This window comes from Symsagittifera roscoffensis, chromosome 6, assembly GCF_963678635.1.
Source record: "Symsagittifera roscoffensis chromosome 6, txSymRosc1.1, whole genome shotgun sequence".
Taxonomy (NCBI): domain Eukaryota; kingdom Metazoa; phylum Xenacoelomorpha; order Acoela; family Convolutidae; genus Symsagittifera; species Symsagittifera roscoffensis.
Window position 1 is genome coordinate 49,936,360 of NC_087067.1, and position 15,374 is coordinate 49,951,733.

The 15,374-nt window shown below is 35.4% G+C and overlaps 1 protein-coding gene across 1 annotated transcript in view; it reads left to right on the top strand.

The window, feature by feature from the left end:
• LOC134847972 (peroxisomal targeting signal 1 receptor-like) overlaps positions 1-15,062 on the top strand; it is a 199,633-nt gene extending 184,571 nt beyond the window's left edge. Inside the window, exons 2-9 of the mRNA XM_063865284.1 lie at positions 7,443-7,650; positions 8,482-8,702; positions 9,370-9,663; positions 10,083-10,344; positions 10,679-10,893; positions 11,832-12,108; positions 12,684-12,776; positions 14,622-15,062. Coding sequence (XP_063721354.1) covers positions 7,544-7,650; positions 8,482-8,702; positions 9,370-9,663; positions 10,083-10,344; positions 10,679-10,893; positions 11,832-12,108; positions 12,684-12,776; positions 14,622-14,916 — 1,764 coding nt within the window. The 5' untranslated portion in view covers positions 7,443-7,543 and the 3' untranslated portion in view covers positions 14,917-15,062. The remainder of the gene's footprint in view (positions 1-7,442; positions 7,651-8,481; positions 8,703-9,369; positions 9,664-10,082; positions 10,345-10,678; positions 10,894-11,831; positions 12,109-12,683; positions 12,777-14,621) is intronic.
• Positions 15,063-15,374: the final 312 nt, after the last annotated feature.

The following is a 15,374-nucleotide window of genomic DNA, read 5'->3' on the forward strand; positions in this document are numbered from 1 at the left end:
GGACCTGTTTTGTTTTCAAATAGGAAATTTTCTTGTTTTGAATTTAAAATATTATCTTTAAAATATTTTTAATGCTTTGTGGACTGCAATTGGATCCTAAGCATTTGAAATTCATTAATGTGTCGTCTCCATAGGTTTGAAAAGTGATGTCCGAGTTTCACGAGTATATCACAAAGGGGAGTCATATAATTATTGAAGAGAAGAAGCCCTAAAATTGACCCTTGAGGCACCCCGTTTGTTATTGGTAGATAATCACTTTGTTTTTTTTTCCGACAAACTGCTCCAATTTCTAAGGTAAATTTCGATCAACTTTTATTTTCAAATTGGGACAAGCATAATTTGGTTGGAGCATCAACATGTGGTCAGGAGCATCAAGCGCAGCTTCTAGGTCAAGTGCAAGTAGGATTTTATTTGAATTTGGACCTAAATTATTTCGGATATCCATTATCACTCTCAATAGGTCTGTTTCACATGAATGAAAATTTTGGTAGGCAGATTGCCATCTATCCAAAAGTTATGAATGCACCAGACGTTCCATTAATTCGGCATGAAAAATAGGATTTGATATTTGCCGATATTTATTCAACAGGTCGGGGCTTAACTGATACTTTGGCATGATGGAAACGTCGCTAATTTGATTGACGTCTTGCAAATGTCTTTGAAACCTGATTTTTTCCCTTAGCCAAGAGTGAAGAGGCAACGTCAGAAAACCGATTGATATCGTGCTTGTCGCCCATGCTCAGCTACTGGAATGAAATTTCCAAATTCATTGAGGGAACCTTTCCAAACTCTACTGTGAACATACCAGTGATTGCATAAGTAATGTTCAGAGTTTTCACTAGTTGATTTATTTTTTCAAGAAAGAAATGCATTGAAAACATTAGTTTAGAAAACGTGTCGCATACACTCTGGGTAAAGTTTTTGATTGGTTAATTCCAATAACTTTCTGAATTGCTCTGTGCTTCTATCTGTTCAATTTGCCTCTGTAGAAACAGGATTTTTCTCGTGAAAGAGTTCTCGAAAATCCATTAATTTTTGTTGTTTTATTATGACATCACTTTGTCTTGATATTCGGAAGCTCATTTCTCTTTTTGGTTTTTCTCGTTTAAAACCGTCAATTCATTGTCAAAATGAACAAGATTTTTGGTAAACTTTTGCTTTGCTTCTGGAGAGTAAAATTCACCGTGCGTATTTAGATTTCTTGTCAAAGGAGAACATAGTTAAACTGTCTTCTTGAAACATGAAGAGAGCGACAGATTTCCAATTACGATGAACAACGCTCCTTTGGGGATTTAGTTTGAAAGAAATGAGCTTGTGATGAGTCCATGCAAATACCTCTAACACCACATTACGATCTAATTGTGATCTTTTTTGAAATGAATGCTTTGATCCCCATCACGATAACCTGGTCACGTTCTGATGCCAAGTTGGGGAGAAACTTATTTAGTTAGTCATAAAAGACCACAGAGATGCAGCAGGAGGGCGATATTTTGAAGCAATAAGATTTCCTCATGTTGAATCTAGCTGAGATGAAATCAGTTTGGTGAGTGAAAGTTTTCAATCAAATAATGTTTTAGACTCTTGGCGTAGATTACTGCAACACCACCTCCATTCCCACTGAGTTCTTGGGGGAGATATGAAGCTTTATAATTTTGAGTTTTCAATACATTGATTGAAGATGTTAAACTTCGGAGGGATTACAGTCAATCCATGTTTCTAAGATGTTCAAAATTTAAAAGTAATTAGAGAGCAATAAGATATCAATACACTATGATTTGTTTTGTTCTGAATTGAATGACCATTTACAAGTACCATGTTCAAAATATCGATCGAGTCGTCAAGTCATTTTTTCGGCTATGATTTAAGCTAATCCCGTGCAGCCAATATTTTCCTATCATATTGCTTTGGGCAAACTCGGCCTTCTCAACATTTTTAATATCATATTTGAGAACTGCATGAAATGAACTCTAATGAGATTCTGGTTTGGATTTTTTCTAATGGAAAGTAAATCTGTATCGATATTGATGCAATGCTCCATGATGTCGTCCGTCGTTGTTTCTGGCGAGCCATTCCGAGATAAATTTGTATTCGACGAGCAATTGTAACAAGCTCCTTGGCTACCGAATTGAATTTACTCTGCGTTTGCTTTCTAACAGCATTGATAGACGCTGGTGTGTTATTTTTCTTTGTTTGGATGTCTGTCCTAGTTTGCTGATCTCTGTCCTAGTCTGGATGTCCGCCCTAGTTTTCGTGATATCTGTTTCTATAAAATGGTGGAATAGTTCGTTTTACTCTAGGATCAGTTGATATTTCAATCAATACTGGGGCGTTTTATCAGTTTCCTTTCAATGATACTTCTTGATTTCTGTCAATTCTTGGGTGAATTGCCCAAGTATTTTTTCAAGGTTGTAGAGCCGCTCTGAATTGACGTCAGGACCAGCTGAGTTTAATTTTCCATCAATGTAAATTCCATTGCAACTAAGCATATCAATTGAATTCTTCCTGTTTTTCATGAATCTTGTCAGGTTCTAACAAGATACAGGCTGTGTGCGATGAGACGAAATGACACACCCGATTTTTGAGATGCATTCTCGATACTTTTAAGGCAAGTTGAACAGCAATGGTTTTGGTGACCATTATCACCAAACATGGCAGTGATATAATTGTTTGAAAAGACACTATTTAAGCTCTGTTAAATCCCTTGCAATCTTAAGAACTCGCAAACATTTTCCAAAAGGTGTCAATTTTGATTAATGAATTGCCATTGAGCTGCTTCAAGATCACATTACGAGGACAACCTCATGTTAATAACTCTTGTTACACCGAAGACTTTAGTCAAGGTGTTATGGTATCGTGTAACGGGGTTTTTTTTTTAATGTTGTCTGTTGTCAAGTGTCGACAAATAACGTCCACAGTTATCAATTATCATGTGGGCTGGACTATATCGCGCTATGTCACGTGATTGCGTATGTTTGTTTCTTTATTTGTTCATCTTTATTTATTTAATTATCTGTTATTCTATTTATTTAATTATGTTTAGTTTGCTTATATTTATTTATAATTTATGTATGTACATATTTATTTTTGTTTATTTTTATCACGTGTTTTGTTTATTTATTTAGTTATTCTTTCTTTCATTTAGTTTTGCTTTTATTATTTCTGCGTGTGTATTTATTTAATTTATTTATTTTCATTTATTTATATTATGGGTCTGTTTGTTTGGTTATTTGTTCATATATATTTTTTCATGTCTATTTAATTATTTGTACATTTCACTTTTGCTTTTATATATTTATTTATTTATTTATTTATGTATTTATTTATGTATTTATTTATTTATTTATGTATTGATTTATTTTTTTATTGCTTATTTATTTATCAGGTGTGTTTTGTTTATTTGTTGATATTTATTTCTATATTTATTTAATTATTCTTTCTTTCATTTAGTTTTGCTTTTATTATTTATGTATGTGTATTTATTTCATTTATTTATTTTCATTTATTCATATTATGGGTCTGTTTGTTTGGTTATTTGTTCATATATATTTTTTCATGTCTATTTAATTATTTGTACATTTCACTTTTGCTTTTGTTTATTTATATATTAAGTACGACATTTAGTTCTACGATTGTTATTTCAGGTCCTTTGTCAATATTTCAGGCTCTTTGTCAATATAGCAAAATTTTGGTTTATATATGTGTTAGTAAGATTTTTAGTTCTACAACGTTTATTCAGGCTCTTTGTCGATATAGCAAAATATTGGTGTATACATGTGTTAGTACGATTTTAGCTCTAGAATTGTTATTTCAGGCTCTTCGTCAATATAGCAATATTTTAGCGTATACATGTGTTAAGACCATTTTTAGTTCTCGAACTGTTATTTTATGATCTATGTCAATATATCAAAATTTTAGTGTATACATGTGTTATTACGATTTTTAGTTCTCGAACTGTTATTTCATGATCTTTGTCAATATATCAAAATTTTATTGTATACATGTGTTAGTACCATTTTTAGTTCTCGAACTGTTATTCCATGATCTTTGTCAATATAGCAAAATTTTGGTGTATACATGTGTTAGTACGATTTTTAGCTCTAGAACTGTTATTCCATGATCTTTGTCAATATAGCAAAAATTTGACGTATACATGTGTTAGTACGATTTTTAGCTCTCGAACTGTTATTTCATGATCTTTGCCAATATAGCAAAATTTTGGTGTATACATGTGTTCGTACGATTTTTAGCTCACGAACTGTTATTTCAGGCTCTTTGTCAATATAGTAAAATTTTGGTGTATACATGTGTTAGTGCGATTTTTAGTTCTAGAAGTGTTATTTTATGATCTTCGTTGATATATCAAAAATTTAACCTATACATGTGTTAGTACGATTTTTAGTTCTAGAACTGTTATTTCAGGCTCTTTCTCGATATAGCAAAATTTTGGTGTATACATGTATTAGTACGATTTTTTGTTCTAGAACTGTTATTCTTCAATTATTAGTTGTTCAAGTTGTTTGGTTTTTGCTTCAGTTTCTATGCCTTCGGTGTATTGCGCGTAGCGCCTATGTTATATAAATAGTGTTACCAAGCTTTTTTTATCAAATGATGCCTAATCAAAATTTTGGCAAATGTTGGGCTCTGGATTTCACAACTTGTCTGTGAACATTAATAAACTTGCATTGCATAAATTTGAAATCTACAGACATTTAATGAAACTCGTTTTAACGGTGGCCTTTCGCGGAGCAGGCTAGACGAAAAACAAATTCGTAATTTTGTTCTCGGAGAGCCGAAAAGTTTTTTTGTTCCCGGATAGCCGAAATCGTTTTTGCTTCCTGATAGTCAAAAAAATTTGATTTGCTCAAAGCTGATTATTAATCGTTCAAAAACGTTAAATTCTTGCATCAATTTTCAATTACTGGCTTAGCTCATTGTAATGGTACGATGCAAATTTGTTTCTCAGAGGTCCCACGCGTCAGGGAAAACCGGGAAATGTCAGGGAATTAAAAAAACTGTCAGGGAAATCAGGGAATTCGAGTCAAGGCCTGCTAATGACCTTTAGTAGCATATAATCATGTTGGTACCTATTTTCAGATTGAGATTAATGTCAAGCAGGAAAACGCATTACTGTCTCGAATGGGAAAATCCTAGCAACTTCCCAGATTTTGCAGATTGAATCAAGCGCGTTCCAAATGACCCGTTCTCGGCAAATGTCGCGGAAAACCATTTCAGTTGAGCAATATGGGCAAACGAGCTTTGAAAAGTCACGCAAAGGCTAAAAAGCACCAATACGCACTGAGGCTACGACGTACAGAGGGACCATTTTTCACCCCGGCTGTACCGGAAGGCGAACCTTCGACTGAGAATCCTCATCAGCCTGCCGAACAGTCGTAAGAGCGCACAGTCAATTTCTTGATCGTTCAATTTTTTGGTTGTTTTTTTTTCTGGGGCAATCATTTTTTCATTTACCGCAATGAAGCTGTCACAAAACGAAGAGATTAAGAGCACATGAAGGCGCACAGAGCGCAACTTTGCATTGAGCGCACATGATGGAGCACACAGTCATAGCCCAGAGAACTGTACACGATTGGATCCCTCATTCTGGGAAGCAGTTGTCCCGTGATTTGGTGGACAAACGTATGATGGATGCAAAAAAAGGTTGTCGGCAACGCTATGAAAAAGCCTTTAAAACTGACCAAAAGAATCATACACAGAAGGAAGCAGTTTGTTCTGAGAAGCGGAAGATTATGAGCGAACTTTCGGCTTTGCAAAAGAAACGCCAAACAATCGACCAATAAGTGAAACAGTACAAAGAAATGTTGGATTTGGAAATTGAGCAGAAAATGTTAAATCTGTGAACGAACTGATTTTTTTTCATGGAAATATTTCTTGAATATAGAGGCACATCGTTGTGCAAAAGTCAGGGAATTTGTTCAGCGAATGTCAGGGAAAACCGGGAAATGTCTGGGATTTTTAAATTGAAAATACCGTGGGACCCGTGGTTTCTAACCTAAGTCGCAATTGAAAGTCCCGCCTGTATTGGCTCAAAAGTGTTCATTGTTGGTTGCTGAATCAGGAGGATTGGCACTGTTACATATTGGCTGTATATGAGCTTTGAAATTTGATTTTTAGTGATTTAACACAGCTGATGCTTTTGTGAGTCATCAATTGAAGCAAAAAAAGCTATTTGTTACATACGACAGAACTATAATAAAAAATTACTTTTCAGAAATTTTCCAACTCCGTATATTTCGCGATTTTTTTTTGATATGCATAATTCATACAAAGTTTTATTCCACAGTTTCCAGTCAATTGCGTGCAAAGTTTGTGTGCTTGCGTTTAATTTTTTATTTTTCAAATTATTACATACAAACTCCTAGACCGTCATCTTTTTTTGGGTTAATGCGTTAAAATTGGGGTTTCTGGCGTAGGGTGGATATTGCGTTAAAGCAATCGCAATTTTTATGGCGCTTTTTTATTAGATCGACTAAGTTAGTGATATACCAAAACGCTATGAAGATCTAAATTTTGACAAAATTTCTTGCGACAGGCAGTTACGTTGCAGTTTTGAGACTTTTTTGGCAATACACTTATTTAATACTGTTGCTTTTTACTGGTTAACCGAAAGGAAATTTCTTCCCGTATAGCCGAAAAATTTTGTTATCGGATATGGGAAAAAATTTGTTCCCTGTTGACTGAAAAAAAATTGTTACCGAATAGCTGGAAAAAAAATGATCCCATATAGCCTAAAGAAACTTTGCGTTTCCAAGTAGGCGCACTTTGTTATGTAATTTCATAAAAGCAAGCTTTCAGATAATATTTGTAGTTAATTGAATTTTTGTTAGCTTTGTTTAGAAAATATAACATATTTTAATCTTTCGAATAAGAAGTGTTCAATTTTTGTGTCGAGTTTGCTTTTTTAGCCTTATTTCTTGATTTGCTAATTATCTTAATATTTTTTTCGGTTATCCGGGAATGCGGCTACGCATCGATTTAACGGCTAAAATGTCGTTGTCGACGGCATTCAAAACAAGCCAGAATAAGCACTCGCCGGCCAAAAACCAAGTTTAAGGTCTAACCTAGGGTTTAATCCTTTCAAAGTACAAGATCTTGGTCATGATAATGCTTTCTGCGCTGCTTGTTATTAATCGAATCTGTTTATAAAATTATCAAAAAATAAAAACTTATCCGAAAAAAGGCGATCATAATAAATATATGAATTTTTAAAAAAGATTATATTGTCTTAAAATTAAGACAAAGCGAAAAGCTGGTGAAAGAGAAAGTCTGCCTGTCGATGCTTGCAAATGCAGTATTGGTGCACAAAGTGCTATGAAGTGAGGATCTCCTAACTCACTATGGCTTATGTTATATATTGTCATTACAAGAGAACTTGTATAAGCGTTTGTGGTTCAATGAATTTACTCTTCGAATATTCATATTTCAGATGTCTTGAATGGCGGAAGTTGTTTATCGCTGATTTAAATTTGAAGCACACTTAGTCGTGCTTTTTGTCCTTCTTCGTTTTTGATTGACAAGTAGAGACATGTCATCTTCAGTAGAGAAATCCCTGTTCGATGCAGACTGTTTGGGCAACAACAGTCTAATCAAGTTAGCCCAGACGTCGACGGCAGATGGACCCCATGGTAGCAGGTTAGATGAAATGTCACCGTTTTTATTCGAAGATTTCACGGAATCATTTTCAATATTAAGAACCGGTTTTTGAATCAGGTCAACGAATGAGTTCTGAAATCTTGAGAAAAAATAGTATTAAGCAATATTAAACTTCTAAAACAATGTTATTTTTGCTTTTGTATGTTTTAGATCTAATAAAGGTTTTTTATATTTCTGTACCAGAAAGCAAGAATGAATTTATTTCTCCAAACAAGTACGCAACATGGTATCAACAAAATCAAACAAGACTGCTCGTATCAGGGCGAAGCCCTGAATGTTCCGACTGCCTTTTAAGGTTTATGGAGCAGTAATAACATTAAAAAGTTCAATGAAATAAAACAAAATGAAAAATTTTTTTCTTCGAAAATTTGAAATTTTTTTAATGAAAATCATCACCCCCCACGCCATATAAAGTACAAAAGGATAAATTTTGCTCCTTGTAACACACCATTTATGGCAAATAAGCTTTTTTAACCAATTTGGAACGATTTCTAAGACGGATTAACTCTCCGCTTACGCGTTAATAGCGCGAAATATATCGCGCGTTAATTGTCTTAAATTGGCCAAAATGGCTATCTTTAAACCCCCGTAACTTTACGAAAAATGATCACAGGTGAAATATCTTTTCAAATTTGAGCTCAGGACAACAATACCTTTCGAATGATATTAAAAAATTCCGTCAAAAATGGCTAGTTAAAAAGTCGAAATTTGTCTGAAGAAAAAAAACCCACCCGAGCACAAATATTCCGTTACTTTCGTATCGAAAGTCGGAACAACAAATACTGACAAAACTAATTAAATATTTTACAGGTCTGTTGTGCGAAGGAAAGTTGCAATTTCCTCATCTTCGTCCTCAAATTTAGAAGCTAATTTGTCATCCCAACCAGTTTTGGTACTTAACTCATCAAGTCTGCAGCCACAGAACCAATCAGTGACAGAAAATACTGGACAAATCGGAATCGACGATTTTGTAGATGAGTTTTTGGCTACACAATCTAATCAAAATGCTAGCAGTAGATTGTCGTCAAGTGGTAAGCATCTTACGATTGTCCTCGTAAGTCCAATTAGACATTTATTGGAGCGCCTTGAAGGAAATTTTATGTAGTTTAATGTTTTTTAAGACCAGCAGTTGTCAATGTAGTTCAAAAATACCTAATTGCATCCTTAGTTAATTAAGTGTTTACTACGAGAATAATTAGAAGTAAATCGTTTATTTGAAGTGTTCTTCAAAAGGGTTTGGTAAAGATTTGTTCAAATTATTGTTTGGAGCTCTACTGAAGTTGTTTTCAAGGAGTCTATCCAAGATGTCCCATCCCGGCATCTCATGTTCGTCATTTTTTGATGATATAACTGATAGTTATACAAAGTTTCTTAAATATGTTTGTATTTGGTAATTACTCCTCACTCTAAATATTATTTGAGTCAGTCAAGCCGACAAAAATTTACTATGACTCAAAATTATGTCATGTGGAGCGGGGGACAGAAAGGAGCTAACGTGCGTGGGGTTTTTTGATATCCCTTTTTCATGAGTAGACATAGAGCAGATCAGCTGATCTCGTTATCTACCCTTTCCAAGGGTTTCGTATTATCAGTATTTTGTTTGTTATGTAATTTATACTCTTGGATAAATTAATCTTCTTTTTCTATCCATCAAATATTTCTTCGCTGTTAAGTGTGCTTATTCCGTTGTCATTGCAGGTGCTTTTGTTATCCCTGCCTCTCAATGGTCAAATGAGTTTGTATCTTTTACTGGATCCCTTTCGAGGCCACATCCACCTGTCATCTATTTCGGACGGGACTTTAGATCTGCTCCTCTTCTTCATCGCTTACCTCAAGTTATCAGGTCTACCAATCAGAATGAGCGAGGCAATGCGGAAAAGTGGGCTGATCAGTTCTCTTCTTCCCAGGAAGATGAAAGTACGAATGATGGTCGGAAAAGTGATCAAGATGGTTTTGAATCAGCCTGGTCGGAGGCGGAAGGACAAACGCAGGGTTAGTTCTACGAATTTAAAGATTCTCATTGGGGTTGTGAGTGCATTTAAGTTTGGATTAGCAATTAATTTTGGATTTTTCCAGAGAAAAACAAACAGTAATTACCTAATTGTGCTATTTAATTTATTTTGGCTAGCTGGCATTTTCGCATTTAGTGTTTTTCTTTATAAAAGAGCGGAAGTTTTTTTTCCAGAAGATGATACATGTGGCATTTTAAATTAATCGATGTTGTTAAAATCGGTTTGTTTTTTCACTCTGATTCTTTCTATTGCAATATGTGCCGTTGCAATAAGTACTGTGTTGAATATCTTGAATTGAGTTGTAGAAACAATCAAAAGGTAACTGGAAAAGAGCTAATTTTTGATAGCTAGCCCCGATATTTCTGCAGTAGTTACTTCTTTGAAATATATAATTTTTAGAAGATGGCGCGTCTACAGCTGAGATATTTGACAACCTGGAACAAGAGTGGCAGAATATTCTGAAGAAGTACGAGGAACAGCAGACTAACAACACACTGCGTGAACAGATGGAGTCGGCCTGGATGTCAGAGGAAGACGAGGCCATCATGTTCGGAGCAGGAGGAAGGGGTGGGGACTATTTGGACCACGTGAACAGATACAGGTTCAATGAGGAGAATCCATTTGAAGGCGTGGAAGACGCACTGCAGAAAGGAATTGAGCGGTTGGTGGCTTAGAACATCCGTGAACATCTATGTTAATTTTTTTTGCACAGTGATTAGCATTGTTTTTAAAGCCAAAATTTGACTAGTAGCGGCACCTGACTACGTGTTTTTGGACGAATCTCTAATTTGAGCAAATTGTTTGAAGTATTGTTGCAGCACCAATTTTTCGTAGGCTTGTTCCAGATAACAATTTTTTTTCTATTTGCAGGTAAAAAAAGTTGGTAGGTAGTCTTGTTGAAATTTTTTTGGGTAGTTTTGTTGCAGGTAAAAAAATTGCAGTCTTCTGAAATTAAAAAAAAAATCTTCGAATTCAAATTAAAGTCGACCGTTCAGGTTAAAAGCAGGCGACATTCCCAACGCAGTTCTGCTGTTCGAAGAAGCAGTGAAACAGTCGGAAGAGAAGGAGCGAGCGTGGTTCTACCTGGGAGTGGCCCAAACAGAGAACGAGAACGACGAAGCGGCCATCAGAGCCCTGAACGAGACACTTCAGCTGAACGAGAACAATCTGGAGGCGCTAATGGCACTGTCTGCCAGCTACACTAATGAAGGTAACTTTTTTAAAGTGTAACAGAATGAAGTGATTTTCACGTATATAGGTCTTCAATCAAGACTCTTGATGATTTTTTGTTTATTCGTTTTTTTTTCAGGAAAAAGACAACAAAATTTTTCAAGCTCAAATTTGATTTGTTTTTAAGCTTTCTTCATTTCATTTCTGAAAAAGAAGGCACACTCTAATATCGACCAGCAAACGTGAAAAAGTCACAAAAACGTGAATGACTTCCTGTTTTTAAAATGGACTTTAACTCTCTGAATTCCCAGCGAAATTTAAAAATTAGCTCTCTAAATGTGCCATTTATCAACATTATTTGAAGTTCAAAGAACTTCAACGTGATGTATTTTTTTTTTGAAAGTTTCAATCATTTTTGGTATCCTTGTTCTTTTACACTTTTCAAAAGGGCGATAGAGTTAGGTGACAAATCGTAATTGAAATAAACTCGTCAAGTCTAATCAAATTTAGTGTCGAGACAAATTGGTCTCCGTTTATTTGGTTTTTCAGACAGACCACTTTATTGAATTTTTTAGACTCTCAGTCACCAGCTTTCTTTGAGGTTGTCAGAATTGGCTGGAAGAAATAAACGGCCCATACGCCTTAGTTTTGAATACCTCGTATATGTGCAATTCTTTCACTGAGCAAGCATATCTTGTAGGTTTCTTTATAATATGCTACTGACTGATATCTCCGTTTTCTTAAAAATATTATCAGAATTTGGTTTTGTTTCGTTTCAAGTTTTTGTAGTGATAATTTATTAGCTGTGCCGTACACTATAACCCCATGTTGCAGTACCGGCTGAATGTGACTGAAATAGGTTTTAATTAGTTGTGCTGTCGTTAGTACGCCACGCAATCGGTAGAGCAACCCCCAAAAATTATTCAGTTTTTGACGAGAATTATTCATTCTTTATTGCTGATCTATTTGTTATCTCAGGAGATATGGCTAGAGCAGTGGACACTTTGGAACTGTGGCTGCAGAAAAATTCCACGTTTTCTGGGATCCCGACATTAACCTTGGAGGAACCACAAGAGGACAGTAGGTCTCCTCTGTCGGTCTCCTCTCTCTTCCGGTTTCAGTCCAAGTCGGAGGATCTGTTGAAGTTGTTTGAACAGGCACTGATGGTGTCGCCTCAAGATGTGAATGTGCTGACAGCTGTCGGTATTTTGAACTGTGTGCGCAATGACTACGCCACCGCGGCCAATATTTTCAGGTAATCAACTAGATATGACAAGCTAAATAAATGAAAACAGGGGCGGATTAAGGGGAGGGGGCGGACGCCCCCCCCCGCTCAGGGATTCGACCCCCTGCCGACCCAAAGGGTCCCCCCTTTGGTTGTTTTTTAAGAAATGAATTTCTGGCCGACCGACCCTAAAATTTTGCTAAAGCGCCAATATATACTAATTGTGAGGTGGGAGCGCGCGCCCAAAAGATGCGATTTTTTGGTCAAAATTTTCCAAAAAGTGCCCAAAAACGGCCTAAACAGCGTCTTTTTAGTGCTTTAGGAGAGCTCGGAAAATCAATTTAGTCGACCTAAAAAAAGTTCCGCCCCTGAATGAAAAATAAAAAAATACTAGTTCAATTGATCGATATTGATGAAGTGGATTTGGACTTGAAGTTTGAAGAATTAATGTTGTAAAATTAGAAAATAAGCTAGTTGACAAAAGCCAGTTTGTTGTAGTGATACTCAGTTTGTCCTGTGCTTTCGAATTTTATTCGACAGTTTAATTATATTATCATTTCCACGAACAAGTTTAATATTTAGAAATAACCAGGCAATCTTTTTAGGCAATGTGTTGGCCTGGATCCGAAGAATGCATTACTTTGGAATCGACTCGGAGCATGTCTCGCAAATGGAGATCGGAGCGAAGAAGCAATCAGGTAACGTAATTGAAACTAATTTTAAGAGTTAATGAATGATGTGTATTGAGTTATGACCGAGGTTTAACTCATAGAGTAATTTCGGATAGGGTACACCGTCTGCTCGTCACGCTATCTTATTTTCGGCCGGATAGATTCGTGCAACTTCTTAGTCTAATACCGATCCTAATCTTACTCTTATATCTACTAGTCTCAGGGTGTTTAACCTAGTCTCTGCTAGGCTCAATAGATCTAGAGTATACTGGCTTTTTGCGATTGCTAGAAGGTCTATTGGAGAGGTAACTAATTTCTAAGTTAAATTCAAATCTCTCTGGTGCTGAAATTACAAGTAATTTCAGCACTTGCAAATAAGTGGGTTGTTAGTTAGATGGATCATGATTGGTTAATATTAAATATTTTATAGTGATAAAATATCCAATTTATAACCAATAATAAAATGTAGTTTAGATCTGGTTCCACCATTCTGACTGATTCGAGTTGCCTGGTTTTTTTCTGGAAAAAGTTAAACATTGTTCAATCTCAATTATAATTTTATTGATGTGATTTTTGGTTTCTTTCAGGTACAATCTGTTTTTACGAGGGAGAGTTGATGTTTTACGTGTATTTACACTGATTCGACATGTCCGGTGTTTTCGGAGATTAGAGTTTGAAATTTTTCACGCTAAAGTATATTTATTTGAGCGGTGTGATTTTGGTTTCTTTCAGGTGCAAATTGTTTTGTTAAAAAACTGCAAGTGGCACGAACAAACGTGAATGAATTTTACTTCAATATTCGTTTGCAGTTTTTAAGTGCAAATGAACGTGGTGAAGTCATTTATATAGGTCGTGATAAAAGTTACGCGAAAATTGGACTTCAGATGGTTTGGCTTTTGATTTTTTTTTTCCATTCAAATTAATTTGCTAAAGTAAAGGCAAATCACACTGTCCAAATATGAAAGTAGAGATGGCTCAAAAAAAACTAATTTTTGCTGTTTTACTTCAGTTTTTTCCCGTTCGAATAAACAACCTCTTACTCCAGTTTTCTCAAATTATGTTAGGCATAAAAGCGTTAAGATCATATATAGTTTTAGCAGATCTTTAAGAAACAGTATGCTTGTGTTCACGTGCATTTTTTTCAACTGTTTCCAGGCAGATGAAAAAAATGGATTTTCAAGCGGAAGGAAAAGTTCGCTTGCAATCCTTTCTCTTAACTGAGCTTAGGTGTATCAAAAAAGTTTCCAGCTTTAAAGATCTTTGAAATTCTTATACTTTTTAGTTTGAAACACTAATGCAGAAAAGCTTTAAAAAAGAGATATTTTGGTTTACTTGAATTGATCAACTATTTTCCAGCTGTCTATCGTTTTATCGTCTTGCTTAATTGCTTTGCTTATACAACGTACATAACAGAGCGTTAGTGGATTTTCTAAAACTTTTAATCGCAAAAGAAAGTATTGCCTGGTAAAATTGTTCTTAAACAATTTCGTTCCGCTATTTCGTTCCACAATATAGGCAAAAATAACAAAGTGCAAATTTTTTAGCCAAATTTAATGTTTTTTTGTGTCCATTTCTGTAAATTTATCTTGCTAATTATGCTCAGCTGCTTGTCAGGTTTTTCTTCTTAGCTTCTTCGCCTCTCTAGTATTGAAGGTTTCAAGACTTTTTGCTTTCAATTGGCTGTATTGCAGGTTCGGTATCTCGTTCCAGAGCTCGTATAATTAGTTGTAACAATCATCTGATTCAAGTTTACCGTTGAAAGTCTATGCAAATAAGATTTTCAAATTTAGTGGTTCTGCCATACTGTTTTTTGCCAATGATGACAAAACCAGGACTGGTCACATTTTTGTTTGTACGATGTAATTGTTTTAGCGCCTACCGAAATGCCCTCAATCTTCGCCCAGGCTACATCAGGGCCAGATTCAACCTAGGAGTAGCCTGTCAGAATTTACACTCACACAAAGAAGCGATAGAACACTTCCTGGTGGCCTTAAACATGCAGGCCCAGGCCAGTGGACCGAAAGGCGAAAAGAGCGAAACTTCCTCGGCTATTTGGACCAATTTGATCACTTCTATCCACAAGATAGGCGCCTTTGAAGAGTTGTCACGCTCAGTCGTGAAGCGAGACCTGAAATCATTGAGTTTTCACTTTGCGGTCAACATATGACCAAATAGAAAAAGAATTTCTCCAGCCTTTTTAAATTCTATATGGATCTATGTAGAATATCCTTTTGAATATAAATATAATTTGTACTCATCTTACATAACTTTCTTCTTCAAAGATTGAATGTTGGATATTTGAAGAGAGCATTGTGTCAGTATTTGAGTTTTTTTTAATTTCCCAGAAGCCGATAAAACTAAGAAGTCAATCATTTTATTCTGAATTGTAAGCCGTTTGCAGAGTGAGCACGTGTGTTTTTTAAAGTTTTTGTTCCTGAGAAACTTTTTGGAAGGCTAAACCTGGATACTCAATACTCGGACAATTTTGGAATGGAACCATTCTTTCCTGATGCAAAGTTTTGGGGAGGGAAATTTTTGGCATCGCAATAGAGTGCTAATTTGTTTTTTAGTTGCCTGAATTGAACTCTCGCGAAGGTTTTTTTGGCAAAAAAAAACGTTTTTTCC